A 22,875-nucleotide genomic window follows, 5' to 3' on the forward strand; every position below is an offset into this window, starting at 1 on the left:
ATTGTACTTTGAATACTCACTTAATCCAAAGTGAGGAGCACCTCCTATGCAAACTTTATTATGCAAATAGGTTAATCCCCAGGTTCCACATTCAGACATTTAAGTGAAAACATTAGAAATGGCCCAACTAGAATCAAAGACAGCAAAAACAAAGACAAGCACGTGTCTTTCTGTGACTCCTAGTTCTCATTTTTCTTCCTCCTTTTCCCAGTGATGACAGGCTGACAGAGAGAAGGAAATATACATCCACCCGGTACTCTTCCATACAAGTAAATACAAAAGAATCAAGTGTTTATTGGAAGTCATGAAGGCACAGATGAGCTTGATTACAGACACATCATAACAATTACAAATATATGTAAACACCTTGAGATATACAAAAAAGCAATAATACAGCTAATACAGGAATAAAATGTAACCTGCTAAAAAAACCCCAAACTTCTTTGTATCTGAGGTTCTTACAATAAGCTCCGATCCACGCCAACACAGTGTAATGCTCTTAAAGTCATCACCTGGATTCATGCTCAACAAATCTGAACTTTGGCCATTGTTTGATCCAAATCGGAACAGGTTTCCTTCACTAGGATCAGAAAAAACATAGGAATAACCAGCTGGACACCCAATCAACCTATAATGAGGCTTCACTGGTTCTCTAAATATATAAGAGCAAGGTACCAAGGTACTGAAATTAAATATAAGCTTCAGAAAAGCTCAAGGATGCTTGTTCCACTTTTACTTGCATTTGAGGAAATTGCTGTATTTCTGCAGGAAAGGAACAGTCTACAGCTGTCAGGTGATTTTTTTTCTTCCTCCACAGGAGGCTTAGATTTCGTCTGAAACACCTGCCAAAACAAAAGTCAGCAATCACAAACTAAAGTGCCTCGGACAGCTTAGGTTTTACCGCTAGAATAAAACATCTCTGTTCATAGATGCAGCATTAAGTTATATCATGAGAAAACCCACCTTTGCACATAGAAGACTACTTCCAATATTTCTGTGGAAAGGGGAATTGCTTTTTGTGGTTTTTTTTGTTATTGTTGGTGGGTTTTTTTTTAAATTAGATAGCAATGCCATAAACTTAAAGAACAGCAACACAGCATTTTTTCAAAGGAAATCACGCACACACACACACACAAAAATGTCGTTTTAGTACAGGCCTAGACAAAGAGTACTCTGAGCAGCAGTTTACTACAGGGACACACAGTTTTCTCAAACTCAACCCTCAACCATCTGTCCTAACTCCTCACTTCTCTACAAAAATTTTATAACCTCCAGAGCCCCTTTCCAGTGAGGAAAGACTCCTATCCAGGTAACACATGCAGAACAAAACCTAACACATTTCTCCTGACCCTGCAGCCACATCATCCCAACCTAAAGATGAGGTAGTACTTTTCTTTGGAGCCCAACTAGTTGAGTAGGAACAAGCACTGTTCTCCCTAAAGTAGAAGCTGCCTGGAATGCAGCACCAAACTCCACAGTTTATCTCCTCCCCAGGACACACCTCTAATCCAAAACCAGCACCAGCTGCTTAAAAAAAAAGTAAATCACTATATGAGTACACACTCCTCTTTAACTACGACTGCATTGTAAAGGCCACAGTCTGGCATACTCAGTGACTTCCTCCTGTCTACAAAGTGGCAATGACTCAACTTCTGTTAGTACTGGGACTAATGGTTATTACCCAAAAGGAACATGAAGATATCCTGAGCATTTATTACAGTGAGATGTGGAAATTAAAAAAAAAAAAAAAGTTAAAATATTAAAACTTCTAATCTGAATCCAAAAAAGGGCTGAAAGAGGAATTCAGCTCCTCAGGGAACTGAGGAAACCAGATTGTCTCTATGCATACAGTCCATTTGGTAATTAGGGGCTCTGTTTGCTCTCTCTTCAGGAGGAGAGATCTTTCCCCTCAAGGAGGTTGCTGTAACATATGCATGTATTATAATTTTATAGCTTACACCCATAAACCTTCTGGTTTCTTATGAGATGGCTTGAACTGGAGAAATATGCTCTGCATATCCATGCTCTGTAGACTCCCAAGGATCAAAAAGAAATGGACTGCCATGACTGAAACAAAGAGGAAACATCAAAAGAGTTGAACAGTATTAGAACTCGTACTGCTTGTAAAACTAAGCATGAGGATTTCAAAAAGCACTACAAAACTTAAACAAGGTCCCTGGATGCATCCTCTTGGCAAGCAATAATCAATATCGAGGATGAGAGGACTGTGTTCCTTTGACTGACAACTACTCAAGGCTCTTTTACTTGTCTCCATGATCAGCTTCCTTTTTTTTAACAAAATATCCAGTCTATATGGTCTCCTGGCAGCAGTGCAAGTTGCACAGATCCCAGGAAGCTTTCTCGTTTTCATTGCGTTCAAGACTGCTGTGCATTCAGCTGAAGTGCACAGGGATTCCACCCAGGCAGCTGGATTCCTAAATGCAAACATTTTTACAGGAAAGGAATCCTATTCTGTTCAGCTCCAGTACAGTGATTGCCAGTAGAAAAGCACTGACAACTTCTGGAAAAACTCTGATAGTACTTTCTGCCCTCAGGAATATGCTCTCAGAAGAGTACATGTAATTAAAACAGTCTTATCTGGCTTTTAGCTGGAAAACTATCTGCGAACAGTCCCACCTCTTCTTCCAAAGAACTTCTCTGGAACAAACTGTGGATAAAACACACTCTTAACACAGAGTATCAGCTGCATTCCAGTGTGCAAGCCAGATCCCTTGAGAGAAAATATAAAAAGAAAGCTGCTTGATTGTCAGAGAGGAAAGCACTGCTAAAACAGCTAAAAGGTAGATTTTATTTTTTTAATCTTGAGCTGTAAAAGGGTAGGCTCACAAAATGCTCATCACAGCCAAAATTGCTTCTGTGGCCTTACACAACTAGTGAGGATGCAAGTGAGGATGCAGCATGCCACTGACAGGCATTAGTGAGGAAAAGGACAGCAGAAACCCACCCAGGTGCTTCTGAGATAAACCAAGCACTCAAGCCCTCAGAGTAAGCTGGACCTCACTGTCAAGTGAGTTTCTCCAGTCTATACGAGATCCAATAAAATCACAGTTGTGGAATCATAATTCATGACTATAATTCACAAGGGAAACTGAAAATCCATTTACATTTATTAGGAGATGGTTGTGCACAATTTCTCATCTTATTCAAAAAGTCTACAAATAGAGTTTAACACTTCTGATTGCAAGCAAATGTTTGTTCAACGTTCTTAGTTCAATAAGGCCAATTAAGCGCCTTGTTACACTTCCAAGATTCAGTACACATTTGTCAGTTCTTTACTTTCTTCTAGTAACAGTCCCACTGGAATAGTAAGGAAAGTTCACTAAGACACTTTATAACAGCAGCTGAACTTGGGTTATGCAAATTCAGTTTTGGAATATGCTTCAAACATAAATTATTTTAGGTAATTTTCCATTTTGAGATCTTAAAACACCATCAAAGGCTCTTCCCCTCCCGCCCACATTTGTACTACCATCACCATGGGCTTGCACTCCGTAGAGCCATAGATCCAAGAATCTCAAAGCACTTCAGAAAGGAGGGCACAATTCAAACAGTGTGATACTTGAGCTGGAATCCTACTTAAAAAAAACCTGGGTTTTTTTTTATTCGTCTTATGTTTACAAAAGGACAAGCGCCAAACTAAACCGATCCTACCTTGACCTTCGTCCCACCTCGGACTGCCTATCACCTTCTCACATGCAATCCTACCACTGACTCAGGAGCTCTGTTTAATTAGAATGCTCACAGCTGAGTTTCCTCTATGGAAAGGTGAGCATCTGCTATGGTCAATTATTTTCAGATGGAAGCACTTGGTCAAATTTTAGGTCTGCCACAATCTTGAGAATCACTTGACTGCAGAATCACTACCGTAATTACTGTAATTTGATAATGCACTTGATCCCATATTGGTTTAAGAAGTGTAATAGACTATATATGCATTTCTCTAAATTCTCTCAGAGCTGAAACTACATAGCTACAGTGAAGAAATCCTAGTTTTGTCTTAAGCAGAACATTTTACAACATTATTTTAACTTACTACTTTGATTTAATGCACTAATTTTATAAGGATTTTCAGTTTGCAATCCTGACTGAATAGGTGAGCGGCAAACATGACAATATATGTACAAGTGTTAGTATACTACCAGAATGCTGTACTTCCTTCTCAAAAATGTCCTTAATAAAGCATTAGGCATGTCAAACAAACTTTTGTAAACAAAAGATAAATTACTCATGTTCTGCTCTGATTACAGCCAGATACATATTCTCATAAAATAAACATTCTCTTGTCATTTTCCATGGCCCACATATCCATATATATGAGGTAAACCACTTAAAATTATCAATAATATATAAACCTCAGTACTCAACAGGAACCTCAGGGAAAATGTAACCGAGTAAGATGTCAATATCAAGAAGTGACACTTTGTTCCACTGCAAAGTGAAACCAATTTATTTGTGCTAAATGAATGGAAAGAATGTATTCAGAATACATTTCTTTATACATTGTACCGGCTTAGGTTGCTAAATAAGCATTCATTAGTGCCATGTTGTGCTACTTTCTTGTACTCTGTTTCTACCAAGCAATACAAAGTTTTGGCTGTTATGCCAATATATTCCTCTATGCTCATCTTATTTCTAACAGACTTTTGAACATTTAAAATACCTGTTGGAACTTTGCTTCGGGGGAATCACAATTAATATATTTTAACAAGAAAGAAATTATCATCAGTTGTTCTCTACAATCACATCGCCTTCTGCAGCAAAAAAAAAAAAATCAAAGAGCACACTTGAATCAGCAATCAGTAACCTGTGGGCAGGACCACACTTACCGAGGTCATTGTGACAGCTCACACAGTATGGGCAGCTTACAGGTTAATGCAGATGTCAAGTGACATCATCAAATCTTAAGGTCCACGAATTGTACATTCCACAGACTCCAACAAGCCAGTTCCCTCAGTGTAAAATTCTGACTGTACCATACGTTTGAGGTGCTTTTAAACAGGAGAAATATGGATGTGTCCTGTGTGCTGAATTAGGCTTATTTGCTACGTAACACAATAGAGTTTGTGTCTTGGGCACTGATTAGGGTGTCTGACTCACTTTTGCACTAGAAGCTGTTATCTTAAATGACTGAAACATAGTGCTGATTTTCCATAAGCTTGGTAAACACTGTAATAGTTCAGAATTTATCATGTAGCCCATCATGCCTTTCATTTTCTGCAAATTGTCATGAAAAAATATAAAAAGGTATCCCTTTAATTTTACAAACCTAAAAGCCAGGAAAATGAAGCTTTGGAGCCAAGCAAAACGACGTAATGCCGTATTACCAAACAGAGTAGCAAATGTTCCAGCCAGAGAATGGACATACATGTAGTTCAAGTAAACACTGATGGAAAACTTTGTTAAGTTAGTGTTGTAGACCCACAACACTGGCTGCATTTTATACAAACGTTTACAACACAATTAACAGTGAAGCCTATATAACCTCAGTGCAAATAAGTCAAATCCAAATATGCCAAGTTAAGCCTTTGGCTTTTAGTAAACTGCTCCGTGTTATGAGTCCACTTCTGACATACAGACTGCTGAGCACATGCACTAAGGCTGAGAGGAGGGATGCACTGAATGTTGAAAATTGGCTGCCTGCGACGCTGCGGGCGGGACCGAAGGTTGCACAGGTGGTGGAGGTGGTGGCGGAGGAGGCTGCACTGGGGTCTGCGTGTTTGGAGAAGGAGGAGGAGTGGGACGTTTAAATTTGTCAGGGCTGTTACTTCTTCGTGGTGAAGGCCTCTGCAGAACAAATATTGAAATCATGTTTAACAACACTCCTGAACAACGTCAGGTGCAAGTCCTCTAATCTTGGCAAAGGAAAAAAAAAATCGGAACAATTATGTGGGAAGAATAAATTTCAAAACATTGCAAGAGTCACAATACAACTTTTACATAAAATAAACGTTACTCTGAAATGGAGTAGCAAAGGGAAGGGGAAGTACTCTTGACATCAAACAGAACATGCATTCCTTCCTGTCAGCTTGCAGGAAATGAACACAAGACATGTCATGTCCTGAAGATATGTTTACCCATCATGACCAGCGACCTAAAAAGAAATGAGAGATGCTGCAGGCACAGCACCTCCCAGCTGTGCCTGCCCAACCAGTGGGTGCTGATGAACCTTTGACTTCATGCTGCTGGCATATGAGGTACAACTATGTGGTACCTGAGTGTGGGTGGAAATGTTTTGAATATCAGAGAGTCTGCCCAGAATCTCTAGCTCTCTGAAAGATTCTTAGCCCACACACTGGAGTAAGACCACAGCATAAAACAAGTTGGTCTTTGGAAAACAAAACAGATTACAACCTTTTGAGCAGCATGAGTGAAGCAGTTGTTAGAGAGACCCCCTGAACAGAAACCACAGATTTTCAACAATTTGCACATTTAAACACAAATATTTAAAACCCACTTTATCTTTACAAACCAGGGGGGGTGGGAGGAGGAGAGTGATCATCTTTAAATGTTAGCAATGTAAAAATATAAATTACATTGCAGAAAACTAACTTCTGCACTTTTGAAACAAAAATGCTCATTACTTACCAATCCAGTTAGCATTAATCAAGAACCTCATGGCATGACAAACCACCCACCCACAATTAATAATCAATCACAGGTGATCAGCTCTGGGGAGAAGCATGATTACAGTTCTATACCAAATGTACTACAGGTAAAGTCAAATTTATTCTGTAACGGAGATCAAAAATGAAGAGTCAAGAATCAAACTGCAATTTAGTCAAATCAAGTATATTGTATCTATTTTTCTGCACAACTATGTACAATAGTTTAATGTTCTATGCAAAAGCCAAGGGACTCTTGACAACTGATTGTTGTCTCTGAAACACTTAATATCATTTATTGCATTTGCATACATCTAATAATATGAAGGGACCTGGCATCAGTACTGAGACAAAGCCAAGAGCTACTTATCACCACCTTTCTCAGAACAATTAGTGTTTTGTCCTGAGGATGATCTTTTTCATAGTGACTCAATTCATTTACATTTCAGAAAGAGCAGTATTTTTATAGACGTTGAACAGAACAAGTTTCTTGAAAAACTTATTTATAAAATTAGTTTCCAGGTTTCCCAGAAACATAAAGATCTTCCTGTGACTAACTCATGTGACACACAGCCACGAGCTGAACCTGGACCAGGATTCTACCTTCCTGCTGAGCTCCAGCTTCCTTCCTGTTCTACCCACCATTGTAGCATCCCCACCCCCCTTTGCTCAAGGAAATTGTAACAATTACCTGTGCACACCCACCTAAACCATGGCAGAAGCAGCTGTATTTCAGCATTGTACTAAAAATTCTATTGAAATAAGTTTTCACATGTGAGAATGACAAGTATAAGCAAAAACCTTGAACGATATTTACATACTACCATACCTGCTGAGAAAAATCAAAATGGTCTCGACACAACAACTGTAAGGTCTTTTGCCAAATGGTTAATATTTAGGCTCTGTTTTTGCTCATTAAACTCCACAAATATTTAGAAGAAACATGATGAAGCAGAAATGCACCAAACATCGCAGGTAAAAAGGAAATAAATTCAGTTGAAAGATATGAGAAATCGCCCTAGCAAATGTTTATATTAACTTTCTTCTTTGCCAATGAGAATAGAAAATAAGAGTTAACTGCCTGTTACAGTGACATGATGGTAGCATTGTGTGTCATCCTGAAGAAAACCTGAGCTTGAAGCAACCTCAGATGACTCATCCGTCAGATGGTGGAGACTAGGAGAAAAATGAAAGCAATGTTTTTACTTCCTGGGATAGGCTTAGTAGCTTAGAACATCACTTTTCACACCCTGCCTGCTGATCCATAAGATGATACCTATTACTGTCCTTAAGATGATAATACATCCTATTCTTTTGCAGAAAATAAGGTTCTCCAAAAAGAATCAGTTTCTGAGGGGTGAAGAGGAAAATCAGGGTTGAAGAAAGCAGCAATAGATATCTCGGAGTAAGGAGACAAAAACAAACATTTACACAAATATTTCGTAAAAAAGCTTAAGGACAAGCAATCATAACTTTTAAAAAGCAAACTATATTGTAATAAGTATTTACTATTTTAAATACTTACTGTAATACCATGGGATGGTCCCATATGTTGCAAATGAAGGCCTGGGGAATTGTAGTAAGACATTCCAGCTCTAGTCAGTGAAGTTGGTGGTGTGAAACCAACTGTGTGACTTGCATATGACAGACCTAAAATTGTTAAAACAAGGTAACATCAACATTCTTGTTTCATATTAAAAACTTAAGTCCGAGGGGGTTTTTAAAATTTTTTGGTTCTGAATCAATGATAGGTTAAGAACTGGTAACTCCAGCAGATTAGACATCTAAGATATATTGATCATACTGAAAAGTGTGATGTGAAATGATTTTCTTTTCCTGTAGCATACTACCATATGTTTCAAACATACATTACACAATGTTAAACATAACTTTTCACTTAAGATAAATGGTGTAAGGCTCCCCAAGTAGCTTAGTTCACAATTATTTTCATCCAGCATTCCATTTCTCCACAGAGAAGATGGCTCCCTGAATAACATCCTGGGAAATGTTACTAGCTGGATTAGGCTAACAGCTAACATTTAAAATTATAACTAATTTTATCCACATTAAAGAAAGCCTAATATTCAGAAGTGTAAATATCTAATTCTTTCAGCTAAGTATTTCCTTTCTGTAAGAACTCAGTTATAAAAATGCACAGTACTTGTATAGCTAACCAAGGTAAACAGAAACAGCAACTGCTAAATGCTTCAAGTTCAGACCTTGAAGTGTTCTGAACAGTTTGAGTATTTATCAAAAGAGCACATTTTCCAAAACCTTTAGCTTGCTTCTGCTTTCTGACAAAACTATCACTAAGGTAGGAGACAGGACTTTTCTGAGCTGTTTACTATTAGACACAAGCAACTGCTTTGGAGAATAATGACCAATAAAAATTTCTGAAGGTCTCGAACTTTTATAACACAGCACTGGATTTAACAGTTCTCACACTTGAGAACAGTGCCACAGCAGCTACAGCATGGACCAACACCCAGCACCATCCCTGACTGCAGGTGTCTGTTTGTCCCTACAACAGATGAGACAAGATCTTGGGGAGGAAACAGAACAAGCCTCAGATCACTAATAAAGTCATATAAGCAAACAATCCTCTTGCTTCCTTTAATTCTGTTTGATTCTGTTACATCCCCAATGTATGTTTGGTGCAAATTATGAGTGACTCCAATGGAATAACTGCCACTACAGAGTAACACCGTGTAGTCTGCTTTGACTACACAATCTAATTGCCTGTAGAGCATTTATGCCATATTTAAGTATTTTTGTAAGCACAAGGACAGAAACAATATTCAGGGAGGTGACAATGTGTTGCAAGTCAGAGGCAAATTTTTAGAATAAAAGGCAATATTTTTAGAAATAAAAGGCAAAATATATGCTTCAAGTCAACCTTTGTAACATAACAATTTTGAACTGCTTTGGGATAATCCACCTCCACAAGCTTTACAAACGCAAGTCTACACAGCAGACAAAGATGTGAAAACAGGCAGCTCATCTCCGCAGCCCAAAATCTCTATCTAGCCCAGCTACAAAGCCTAAACCAGTTTATCTTCACTAAAGACTAACTGGTAATTAGACCAGCTAATCCCCAGATGCCCAGGAGTAGCAATAATTACACTGTCTTCAAAGTTCCATGCACTGTGCTAGAAAATCTCAGCAGTATCTCAGCTTCAAAGAGTCCTCAAAAGTAGCATCCCAAGTACAAAAGGCTCTGGGAATCAGGAACCAGAATCTGACCATTAAAACTGACCAGTTATCCATATGAAATTATAGCATTTCTAACCAGTTACAAATTGTTTCCACACATTTGGGCACACCATTTCCCAAAGGAAACATGCCAAGTCAGACAGTTACCTGATGCAAAATACAACTGTTGTATTATTCTGTGCTGATGCTTTTGATATTGTCTTAGTATGCTACTTTGGATACAAAGTACTCTCAAATACTACTTGTTTTCATCCATTACTGCATTCATATATCCCAGACAGCTCTACGAAATTCCCTATTGATCTCATTAGTTCTCTATCAAATTGCTGCTTCTATTTTTCTGAAGTCTGAAACTTCCCAGCTGTGGATATTAATTTATCACATGCAAAGGAGAGTAATGCAGCTGCCTGTGCAGAACTGCTGGCCTGGAACATTTACATTTACCAAAATTCCCAAACTTGTGAACGCTGTTAGAAACTACCACGTCAGCTGTGCTATTTTCAACTCCGATTCAGACTGTGTTTCAGCATCCCCTGGCTGTGGGATGTAATTCCCACTAGAACATTGCACTCTTGTATCAACTATTGATGGGAAGTCCACAGGGAACAAGGAATACGCTTCGGTCCCAGTGTAGGAACAGAGTACTCCTGCACTGACACACCAGCATCTAAACAGGGTGCATTGCTAAGTAATCAAAGGTGCAAGCCTGTCAGTTCCCAGTTCATCTGTCCCCCACACAGCTGTAATTTTAACCACTGTGTGGCCTGCAGACACAGCGTGCAGTGGAACTCTGCATTGTTATGCAGCCTGCATGTGGATAACCACAAACGCCCGCAGTGGTCATCCCAGAGCAGCTGTTGGCAAGACTGCATTTCTGTACACCCACTTACAGGAAATGGATAAGCCACTTTCTTGGTAACATATATTGCAAAACATTTAAAGTCAAGTGATTTGGCTCATTGCAGAAGAGTAAAATTCTCCCGAAAACTCGTAATCATAATGCTCATCTCTAACACCGTAGCACAGCTTATGGTCACAGCCAGTTTTCACACACACTCGCTCCTTTTACAACACCTGGATGAAAACCATTGAGAATCCTTTGAAAAACTAAAGCTAACCTTGAAAATTAAAACAATTTAAAGACATTTTATATGTTCTAGCAGACCTGTGTAATAAAATGTCTCATTCCTATCTTGCAGAATGTGTCAATACAGAGCACATCTCAGTTGCCTGCAGTGTGGGACCCTGTCCGGCAGGTTCTAAAGGTGAACCTGGGAAAGCAGGGCACACAGGATTCACTTCATTACGTACAAGTGAGTTTGTGACTGCCATATAACATTCACAGCCAACAACATCTAATGAATGCCCAAGTGCAATTTTAAGGGATTTTTAAATTTCAGTCAATAAATGTGTTAGTAACACAAATACATTTCCTTTGACTTACATTCAGTAATTAGAAACTCAGAAAAGGTTTGTTTGCCTCTATTATAAAAAGCACCTGAGACAAGAATTCTTAATTTGATAGTTATTGTTTAATAATAGAAAATAGTAGAAGTACAAAAGCCATTTCTCTACTAAAGAGAAATGAAAACTGACTTTTTCCCAACACGTTCAAGACAAGACTTCTCTAAGAAGTTTTGATTCAGAACAACAGCAGTCTCATTACTAGTTCATCATCAAACCCTAGAAATCCATTTGAATTATGTGTCCTGTTGGGCAACTTGGGGGGGAGGGAGGAAAAAAAAAGACAGCAAGAGAGAAAATGAGAGCAAAAAAGAAATAAAAGTTCAAGTGTGATGGCTACACTGATCTTTAACATCCGTTCACAAATCCGAAATATATAATATCTGTTCACCATCCCAAAACATGTCGCACTAGGAGACCCCTAAGGCAAAACTATTCTTGCATTTATGATGCAGGATTTTTTCTCCAAACTAGCTTTGAAAGGCTACTGACCTAAATATATTAATAGGGCACGTTACTATGTGATGCATACAATAATTTTAGAAACTGGGTTAAATATTTACCAGGTGATATAGGTCTGCTAGAACTTGGTGAGGGTGTATAAGGGATAGGACTGGACACAGTGCGAGGTCTTAATCCTTGTGCAGACATCTCATTAAAATATCTAACAAAAAAAGGCAAAGAATAATTAGATCAAACCTTTTAAAATGTGCCACGTTGTAAATGTTTCACTGTGATTTTTTTCAATTCCCATAAGAATCCCATTAGATTAATGAAGGACTAGTCACCTTTAGGAAGTCATGACAGGAGCTCTTGTCATTGCTGATACTGGCTTAACTTTCAGTGGAAACAGCTGGACTTATCCTAAGGCATTTGCAGTTAAAACCATATAAGTTCCATATGATCAGAATAGTACATATTAAGGTGAGAGATATAAACCATGTCATCCAAACTGACCTATACTACATTCTTGCACTTTATACATCATTTCTATATTGAACTCAATAGCTCGTCTGGCTGGAGTGTATCTTCCAAAAAGACATTCAGCACTAATCTGAAATCATGAAAAGGGGGAAAAAAATCATTAAAGTACTAATAATTTGATCCAACAGCCGATCAGCCATATCCTTAAAACATGCCCAGTTTCCTACTTGAATCCCTCTGGTCTCAACATTTAACCATTTGCCCTTCCTGCCTTTTGCCACTGGAATAAAGAGACATTTTCAACCCAGGACTTTCCCTCACTAAAGGTATTTGCAGGTTGTGTTGCAAGACACCTCCCACATTTCACTGTGATAGACTGAACAGATTAGAACCTCAGGCAAGGCATTTTTCCCCACCTGTAATAACTTCAGTGATATTTATTTGTTCTTTACTCACTGAATACAGTGAAGCTTCTTCGCAGACATTAAGTGATATATAAAAGGAGATAAAAAATAATACCAATTGCTCCTACTTGCCACTTACTGTTTTTATCTCAAAAGAAATTCTGGGTTTTTTTCATAGCACTAGGCTGGCAGCTTTCAGGTTGAGTTGCTTATACACTCTCCACCTAGATTTTTCAGTCGCTGTCTAGATTAGATGCTCCCCTGCTCACCTTCTCCTGCACATGTGGTTGCAAATCAGTGCACCTGGGTTTATAATATTAGATTTAGCTGTGTTTCTTTAGTGGACACAGCAAAGCAGCAGGCAAAATTAGCTAACTAACACCCCTTTGACTGTTACTTGACTCCCTTCTACCACTGTGTTCTCAGAAATTCTGGGGAGCTGCATTTATGTCCAAATCATCGGGGAAAAAAACCAGTAACGTGAAGCAGCATTAAAAATACTCCTATCTGATGGAACTCACAACGACTACTTTGAGGTCTGTTCATAAACTATTTGAAACATGTTTTGATACTGCATCTTGCTGATTTCTAACCAGAATATTCAGTCACTGAGCCACATGTCCTAGCACAGGCAGTACACTGTAGTGATACCGAAGTCAGTTTGAATTTGGGTAGATCAGGTAATAAACGTAGCTGCAATAGAGAACAACACAAAACTAACCAACTGACAAATCAAGGTTTAATTAAACATAGTTTTCTAAAGAGCTACCAGTGGCAAGGTTGGTGGAATTGAACTGACTGGGCTACCTCTGCAACACACAGGAACTTGCAATGCAGACAAGTCCATGTGTTACAGCAAGGCAGCTTCCTTGTGACTTCATCACCTTGTACTCTACACAAATGCAATTTTCTGTAAGTCATCCTAGTACTTGGATCAGGTGATATGGAACAGCAGCACACCATTAGTTTACTTCCTGGTCTCAGGAAGAATAGGATGGAGGATTGAAAAAACAAAGCTATCACTAGTCAGGAGGGAGAGGTTTTGGGAGAGCTGTGTATTTTGCAGTCAGTATAGCATCTTCATCTACCCCCATCTACAAACAATAACTATAATCAACTAACAGAATGCAACTCAAAAAATGGATATCTGATCCACACCACCATTTTTAGGAAGGTGTAAGTTGACAAAAATTTACATTTTAAAATCATTACTGCACATAATTCCACAAGTGTTTCGTATACACAGTGCTTCCAAGACTAACCACTGATGCCTGACTCATCCTTCCTTTTGCTTTGTATTACTTACACTGCAAATACCTGCTTTGGAGCTATTCTGTCAAGCCTTTGTAGTACCACAAAAATCAACCTGACAATTAATTTCTTAGAAGTACGGAATAGTTAATCAAATTTTCCTGCATTTTATAGGTTACTGCTACCTACAAGTGCTTGGCAAAAAACATTATGAGGATACTTTACAATTTTAGATTAATACTGGTAATTCACATAGATTTAGATTCTTACTGTACTTCCATTACATTGTAAATACTGGAAGAAAATATTAGGCTAATAAAAAAAATATTCAAACACCAGAATCCTGTCTTGCTAACAATTTAATTTGTACAGTATTCGCTACGTCTTAACACCAGATGCTAATTCAGTATATGCCAAGTTGCCATAGTATTTCATTAAAATGAACACACTACTTTGAACTTTAAGGGTACTCCTTGACACAAAATATCTGGTACTTTGTTTCTGGTAAATTATAACAAATACACTGATGACCCAAGAATCTCTCAGTATCAGAAGAATACACAGCGCAGGGTAATTTTTTTATTTATTCTGAAGGACCTCTATAAATCCAAAACAATGTAAAATAATACAACAAAATAAGGAGCATTTGATAAGAAATAAGAATGTTTTATTCAAAATGTACTTAAATCCTCTTTCAAGATACAACACTGTCATATGACTACGAGGTGAGAAAACACTAAAAGGTATGGTAAAAAAACATCAAAAAGTCAGGATTATCTGTAAGGTCAGTGCAAGCAAGCAGCCTGCAATAGAGAAAAAAAAAGAAATCAAGGATATTATGGTTTGGAGATCAAGAACAACCCAACAGTTCTGGAAATGCTTCCTCTCTCCAAGGCTTTACACAGTATCCCTTTGTACTTGGCTGAAGATACTTTACTTTCTGCAAAGGACGAATTAGGCCCAAGTAAGGATATTGTTTCTACCTCACAGAATTCCTTCCAATTACCAAGTTAGGGGCAAAACAGAGTTACTATGATCAAATTATCCTGATTCTTAACTCCACAGCTGTATTTATTTCAATATACATGAAGATTAAGTGTTTTGATAACATACAAATATTTTCTTCCTCACTGTTAAAACTAATGCAATTTCTATACAACTTTGATACAATTCTACTGAAAATATTTCAGGACTATGTTGAAATTTGATATTTATATTAAACTCACATACAGGTTATTTTTATGCTTATTCTATAATATTCTAAAAGCAGTATTAATAAATAAGTCAATGCCAGATCTGGGTGGCTAAAAGATACAAACCTTTCATCGTCCATTTCTAAGCTGGATTCACTCTCTGACAGTTGTCTGCACAGTGCTTCCCTACGTTCCATTTCCCTCTGTAACTTTCTTTGAAGCCTCAAATTTTCTTCTCTCATATGCCTCTCCTCTTCTAAATATTGTGCCATCTTCTCTGAATCTGAAATTCAAAATTTTGTTAACATTTGATTAAAATTCAATTTCACAGTGCACTTAATTTTATGCCAATGCTTCAAGATGAGGGTGTAGGAACTGCTCAGGATAGATCACTGGAAATTTTCATCTCTAAGTTATTACCTCAAAGCCAAATTCAGAACAGTAACTACTAAAACACAGTATTGCTTGACTGCAATTTTTGAAATAAAATGTAAGAAAACCTCCACAAACAAACAAAAACAACAACAAAAAAGTCCTAAATTTGAAAAGAAAGGACAAAACGTCATGAAGAAAGTAATGTGACTAAAACCATTAGGAAGAAATACTTATTCCTGCTCCCTTAAAATAATGCTATTCCACATTTACAGGGACATTTACAGTTGTCTTCCTGCAACACATAGAAGAAATTATTTTAAAGGAATATTTTCATTTCAAAGGAGGAAGCATAAGTTCTGAAACTCGAACTTGTATTAAAATTGATACTTTACATGTATTCTACAGCATTCTTTCAATTACACATTTTGTCACAGAAACTGGCTAGCAAAACATGTACCGATATTAAAATATTTATATTAAAATTACATTAAATTTTGGTTTAAAAAGTCAACAAGAGGCTTACTCTTTATATCAAAGGGCAACTTTATTTTTCAATATTAAACAAGTTCAGCAAACATCAATTAAATTGTCTGGTAACACAGATTATTTAAAGTGATAAAATCAAATTATGGAAAGTTATGAAGCATTGTGACAGGTTACTTATATGAAATGGAACAAATGCTGAAGACTTGACACACATATTTTGCGAGATTTTGTAATGTTTGATCAAGTTTAAAGTTAAATCCTTGATATTTAAAAATGTTTCATCATGTTTTGTGATCACTTCTTTATGCAGCACCCTTCAATGAAAAGAATATTCCTCTCTTAGAAGACTGTTCCCAAACTATGAACAACATGTGATTTATCTCTCTTCTGTGGAAATACCACTCCTAAATGTAACAGTATCACTTATTTTAAAATATTATTATACCAAAACAGTTCCTAGAAGTGCTTCGGAAATAAAAAACACAACACAAATATCAGACTTCAGTAAGAAGATTTCATTAAATATTTATGAACAATACTAGAGGATCTCTAATGACCACATGTTGCAGAGAGCAAACTGAAAACTATTTCATTTCATCTTCTGCCTTGCAGGCACATCCATCATTCCTATCAGCACTGCTATTCATACTGCAGCACTGTTCAACCTGTTCACAAAGGGAAAGAGTACTTTCAAACCTACATCTTATTTTCAGTGAGAATTTGACTTTCAATGCTTTCAATTTTTTTTACTCTAAATCACAGTAATTCAAAAAGGAACCACTTAGAAATAATAGAGGATACTTGAAATAAAATTAATTAGGTTAGATTTGTACACAGAGTACTTGAAACGTAAGGCCTTGCTCTTGTTCTGAACTTCAGTAAGTGAAGGCTGCAGTGCAGAATTGGAAAGTACAAAGATTAGCTGTCCTTATCTTCTTTTAACAGCCACAAATTAATAATACCACAAACTTGCACACAAGGTCTGTGCAAAAGAGCACTCCTGTTCCATCATGTCTGTCTTAGAGGAAGGCCACTGCCTCTGGCAAGCGATTTCTCTAAATGGAGGTTGAAGTATCCCAGTTGGCCTGTCTAGATCAGCACACCAGAGGGGGACAGTGTTGCTTGTTCTGCACTCACACAGATTTCTCTGTCTCTGTGCTCAGGGCCACAGCCTCTTCTCCGGGAAGGCAGGGCAAAAATGTTTTAATCCAAACTTGCCCTATTTTTTATCACTTCTAGCTTAAATTCAAACTGAAGAAAGAACATATAAAAATCTTACATTAAACAAACTTTATGAGATTTGAAACAAGTTGTTTACTCACGCTGTAGCTGTGCAGCCCTCAGCTGTTTCTTTAACCTCTCCACTTCATTCTTTAAAAACCTGATATGTCTCATCATATTTTCCGGAGAGTCTATTTCCATTGATATGTCTCTGGGTGATGGTGGAGCAGAAACTGGCTGGTCTAATTTCTCCTGCAAAATTCTATATGGAAAAACAGTTCAAACCTTACCTTCCACTCTAATGAAAAGAAAAAAACTCTTATATCTCTCAGAAAGCCACTGCAAGGATTCTGACAGGTATTTAAGATTTATTTTACCTACTGGTTTTGGTGAGATAAATTTGGGAGGATTTATATTGTTTTCTTTTGTAATTCAAAATAAGAAAAGGTAAAATATCCAGACACTGACATTCTAAATACTTCTGCATACAGTTCAGGAAAAACAAATTCTCGACTATATGGAGTTATCTCAGTTTTATACTCAAGTGCTACCTATTTTAAAAATTTTTGCTAAGCAAATTCGTTAAATCTGAGTTTTTACATTTAAGTTCTTAGACAAAGAACACACAGTGAAGATTAATGATGAGTAAAGTATGTCTATGGTGAAACACAAGCTTTTCTCATTTCAACACTACTACCAAAAGAAAAAACTTCACAAATATTTTCTGAAGGACAGTCAAACAGTCTCCCCCCCCCCTTTTTTTTTTAATCTCCAAGGAATTAAGATTTTCCATATAGTCATAGTTTCAAATACCTCAAATAACTGATAGTAAATTCAGGAGTAATGTAATTCTCTTATGAAATACGCACATGGCAGATATTATATGTTCTAAATGATGGGTTTGGGAGTTAACACAGGAAGAATTTTTCAGCCTGAAGGCATGAAACTGTTCTTTACTGGGAACATGTTGACTGGCCAGATCCAACTCTGCCCCAAAGAGCGGGGATAGCACTATGTAAGCACAACTTTTTGCATGATGTGGTATTCACATGGACCATACAAAGTGTGCTAAAGCAAGGTGTAATCCACCATGGCTCCTTGTATGAAGGCACACAGTCTGAGATAAATTAAACCAGAAATAGTTTGCCTTGAAGAAGGTTTTAAATCTAATATACACAAAAATCCTACCAAAGGCTCATCCTGCTATGGATTTACCACTGCTGAATATCACATGTAGCTCTGCACCCTCCACAGTGCGGGGTTCTGTAAAATAAAACTACAAAACCTGCTCTTCACTTAGGACCAGATGCTTTTTGAGGCCCCAGTCAAGATTCAGGGAGTCACACTAACATAAATGTATTTAAATATGTAGGGGAAAAAAAGCTATTAATCATTATTAATCATTATTCTCCCCTACCCCCTCCCAAAACCGAGTTCTTCTATTATGACATTAAAGAGATGGTTGATTTCATACATACTTTTAATTTTAGCTTTCTCAGGAATATAAAGAGTCACTGTCTTAATTTCTACTAAAGAAGCAGTGAGAAGTCTCAATGACATGGGTGCACACCACTGAGAAAAACCTGAAGTTTTCTTTGAACAGATAGGGAAAAAATAGAGCCTTTCATAAAACAAATACAGTAAAATACTACGAAACTAAAGCTGACCACATACATGAAGCTTTAGAAAAAGGCTATGAGCAGTTGAAATAATTCAGTAAATTCCTTCGTGCTTTCCCAGGTAATTTCTTATACTATTTATCTTTAACTACTTTAAGCAATCAATTATGTGTTATCATGCAAACAAGGAGCTTTACAACTGCTATAACTTCCAGGGTTTCACAGATCAAACAACTCTTATGGGACAGAAATAAACATAATTAATCCAGAACATTATGTATTAAAAATCTCTCCCATAGTAACAAGTGTACTGCAACATGACAAACCGTTTTTCTGCTTCAAGTTTATCCATTCTCTTCCAGAGACGATTCACTAGTGCTTCTTGTTCTTGTTCCAAAGTATTTTCAAGATCAATCTTCTCACGTCTTAGCTGGACAGGAAAAACAATTAATGAAAATGATGGGCATGTATTTTTTGTCAGGAAAGATCCCTGCTCTAAAAACTGCATTTTAAATAATGCTCTACAACAGCAAGGGGAAGAAGAGACAAAATTCAGGCACAATGCACTGGTCACAGCCCCAGTGAAAAATCAAGAGATTCAGTAGTTTCACAGTTGTCATGGAAGAGAAGCCATGTTTGCCTTGTGTCAGATAAAGGAGTGACATAAAAATAGTAAAGAAAAAATTATGTGAACTGTATCAATTCTTATTAGGAAAACATGCAGTTCTATCCTCCTAGGAAAGGTTTCATAAAAGTAAAAGCTTAACTTGACATTACTTATGTTCAGTTACTGTGTGAACAAACATTCTTGATTCTACTATAAGTTAATATAAGAAGATATAATGTAGGACATTCTACTATAAGTTAATAATAACATCATACATGAAGAAATCTATTATTAGTGCTTAAGTAGAAATACAATGCAAGTATTAATAATACAGGAGAATATTAAGAGGTACAGATGATCTTATTCAGTAACAATGTAGCTGAACTCAAAAAGTTAGCAATAATGAAATATTTGGGAACAGATCAACACAGGTGGAAATAGCACAGAGGCATTTTTCCCAGTCAGGACTTAGTTAGTACCACTTTTCTGATGGGCAAATAATCTCACATTAGAAAATGGAAAGACTGAAAACAGATTAAGGGATTTCCTCGCACATTAACAGCATCACTGGGTGAAGGGCTATTACAGCATCTAAATCTGTAAGGGCTCTGTGCTAACCACTAAATTCACACTGAGAAACCCAAACCAAACACGAACTTACGCACTTCAGGTAACAGTGCAAGTTTAACGAATGAACAACTTTCTTTTTTAAAGGTTAGAGGAATTAGTGACTCTAAGTAGAAATAGACATAATATTGATGAGCAATAGGGATCATAACTAGAAAAAGAAACACTGGTTAGCAAATCTTTGAATGAAAAAAGTTTGAATGCAGATCATGACCACTGCAGCAATGGTTTTTGCATAATTTCAATGCAGCATGGTTTAGACTCACCCTCTTTAACTGTTTACTACTATGTTATTGATCTAGCAACAAACAAACCCACAAAAACATAGAGGTGAAAAGAAATTAATTTCTTTTAATGGTAGGAAGAGCAGCACACTGGAATTTGAAGACAGAGTAAATTATTTATAACCGTGGATTTGAAAAATCTAAGATTACATTTAGTATTATAGCAACCATCACCAAGGCAGAGGAGTCCATTAATTATAAATCTGCATGTAGGGTGAGTGTGCACAATGGCAAAGTCGAATCATTGGCAACAATATTCAAATAAGCTTTGTGGTGTGTCCTGAAAGCTGCTCTGATGAAACACCAAAGAAACCAGGTTGTGAAACAGATCTAAAATTCCACACTTCCAGCAATATGAAAACATACTAGAAACAGGTATCTTCCTTTCTTGATTTTGAGTGTTGTCCCAGTGCCTCCCAGTGTGAGGATATTAAAGCTCTGAGGATGAACACCTTGAACTGAACCTACAGAAGATGCAACTGCAGCATCCCAATCAGAGCTGTGAGTTCAGAGAACTGGTGTATTTGGCTTCGTACTGGATAGTTTCAGGTGTACTTTGAAACAGTATTGTTAACAGTATTTTAACAGTCAATGAATCTGTTAAAAATGTGACAGTATTCGCAAAACATGATAATAGTCTGAACTACAATAAGCAGGATGGGATTATATCTCAGGACCAAGCCAGCAGCTCTTGCAATACTAATGTCATTCCACATGGGTTCAAAGTCACATTCCAATCAAACATCATTTAATTTTTACCATTAGAACAGGGAAACAAGGAAGTATGACTTGCTTTTTCAGACCTTAACCTTCCCTTCAGAGGAAAAATTCCATTTAACCTTCCTGACACTCAATTATGTTTCTTTTCACCTCTTTCACACATGCACTTCCTTTACTTTAAAATACAGCTAAAATATCCATTGACTGTGTATTCCTGGATTACTGATTTTCAATTTTCTTGACAACTGATTAACAAGCACAACTGTTCCTTCCTGAAATGTAGATCTTCCAAATCAATGACAGTTGAATATGCTGATCTCTGCCTAAGCCCACTACACCAAATTTAACTTCTCTGCTTCTTGTCTGTCCCTTCCCCTTTGTAGCTTTAATTCTCTGCTGCTCTCCAAGAAAATCTTTCCAGAAGATTTTACACATTTCATGTTGTTCTCCTTTCAAAGAAGACACAGGAGATGACTATTAGCAGTTTAGTTCTTATTTTTCATCTCCTAGCTGCATCCATTCTAGTTTCTCACTAAACTGTATGAATTAGAAAAGCACTTAAAAATAGTAACAGCAAGACTACAAACACTTGGCCTCTGTAGGACAAAACTGACAGCTATTTATTTCCTATCAAGGCACTGAACTGTACACAGAACATTATTGCTCATTTTAACTGAGCCATTCAGTTAATGAAACAGTCACATGTTGCAAATTTCTCCACCATTACCCTTCAGAGAAGAATGTTCTGCTGACTTCAAGCTGCCAAATTATTTCAGGTCACATTTGAACCCTAAGATCCAATTAAATTTTTTATTAAGGAATAACATTCTATGCAACCACTACTGCTACAACCTATTGATCACCTGTGGCATAAGCAGTTCAGATGAAAAAAAGCAAAGGAGACAAAGCACAGATGTTCTCTATTTTAAGAATAATAGTTTAGTGAACATATGTTGTAATTATCTGCTCACTGATTAGTGACAGATCTAGTACTGCAGCCCAGTTCAGAGCATTGTTGAAGTCCTCCTTCTAAGCCCTGTTTAACAGGTGTTCCAAAGGTTATGTGGAAGTGTGGTGACAATCTCTCCTAATTCCCTGTGTGTTGCCCATAAAGGCAACATGGCTCTGTTCACAACTTGTGGTTGCTTCTTGGTAGGTACAGCACCAAAGGCTGCTGCTTCAGCTCGTTAATTAGCACAATAAACTTTTGTTATTTGTGCAAGGGAAGAAAGTATGGTGAAGTTCAAAGTAACTTAGGATTTATGAGACCTTACAGTGAGAGGAAACAAAGGCAGATGTTGCATTACATATACATACACAAGGAATTTCAAAGCAAGACTGACAGCCAAATTTAACATCTTCACAAACAAAGTAAGTCTTCAAGGTCAGATATTTGAGAGAAAGACCTTCGTGCATCTATGCTTTTTGAACAATATATCATTGATATTTAAATGTAGCAGCAAGTTTCAAATGTTATGATTTCACAAGTCTGTCTGCCCAGAACAATGATACAAAAATAAATACCATTAAGACTTCAGCTGTGGCTCACGTTCAAAGATGACAACAGCCTAGTATGTTAAGCTGACTTTGCATTTGGATTAAATGGTGGCCACCACCACCTTGTGGCTAAGAGAGTTATTTCAATCTCATGATAATTTCCATGCTGGTTATGGATTTGCTGGCAACTACATCTTCCTACCTTTCTATTTTTCGATTTGTTCCATAGGTCTCTTCATACAGAATGTTAGCATTAAGAATCAAGAAAACCCATTTGATCATTTACATAGCCATTAATTAATTTATCCATGCCAACAGATATAGGAGACCATACAAAACTGGTAGAAATTCAGATTACCAGCAACAA

General features: G+C 37.1%; 1 protein-coding gene across 1 annotated transcript in view; it reads right to left on the reverse strand.

The window, feature by feature from the left end:
* Window positions 1-259: 259 nt before the first annotated feature.
* CCDC6 (coiled-coil domain containing 6) overlaps window positions 260-22,875 on the reverse strand; it is a 51,102-nt gene continuing 28,486 nt past the window's right edge. Inside the window, exons 4-9 of the mRNA XM_051800221.1 lie at window positions 19,100-19,203; window positions 17,256-17,416; window positions 15,199-15,355; window positions 11,864-11,964; window positions 8,149-8,273; window positions 260-5,805 (exon numbers count right to left, since the gene is read on the reverse strand). Coding sequence (XP_051656181.1) covers window positions 5,614-5,805; window positions 8,149-8,273; window positions 11,864-11,964; window positions 15,199-15,355; window positions 17,256-17,416; window positions 19,100-19,203 — 840 coding nt within the window. The 3' untranslated portion in view covers window positions 260-5,613. The remainder of the gene's footprint in view (window positions 5,806-8,148; window positions 8,274-11,863; window positions 11,965-15,198; window positions 15,356-17,255; window positions 17,417-19,099; window positions 19,204-22,875) is intronic.

Source organism: Manacus candei, unplaced genomic scaffold (assembly GCF_025592945.1).
Source record: "Manacus candei isolate 608988 ecotype Guabito, Panama unplaced genomic scaffold, ASM2559294v1 h1tg000050l, whole genome shotgun sequence".
Classification (NCBI taxonomy): Eukaryota; Metazoa; Chordata; class Aves; order Passeriformes; family Pipridae; genus Manacus; species Manacus candei.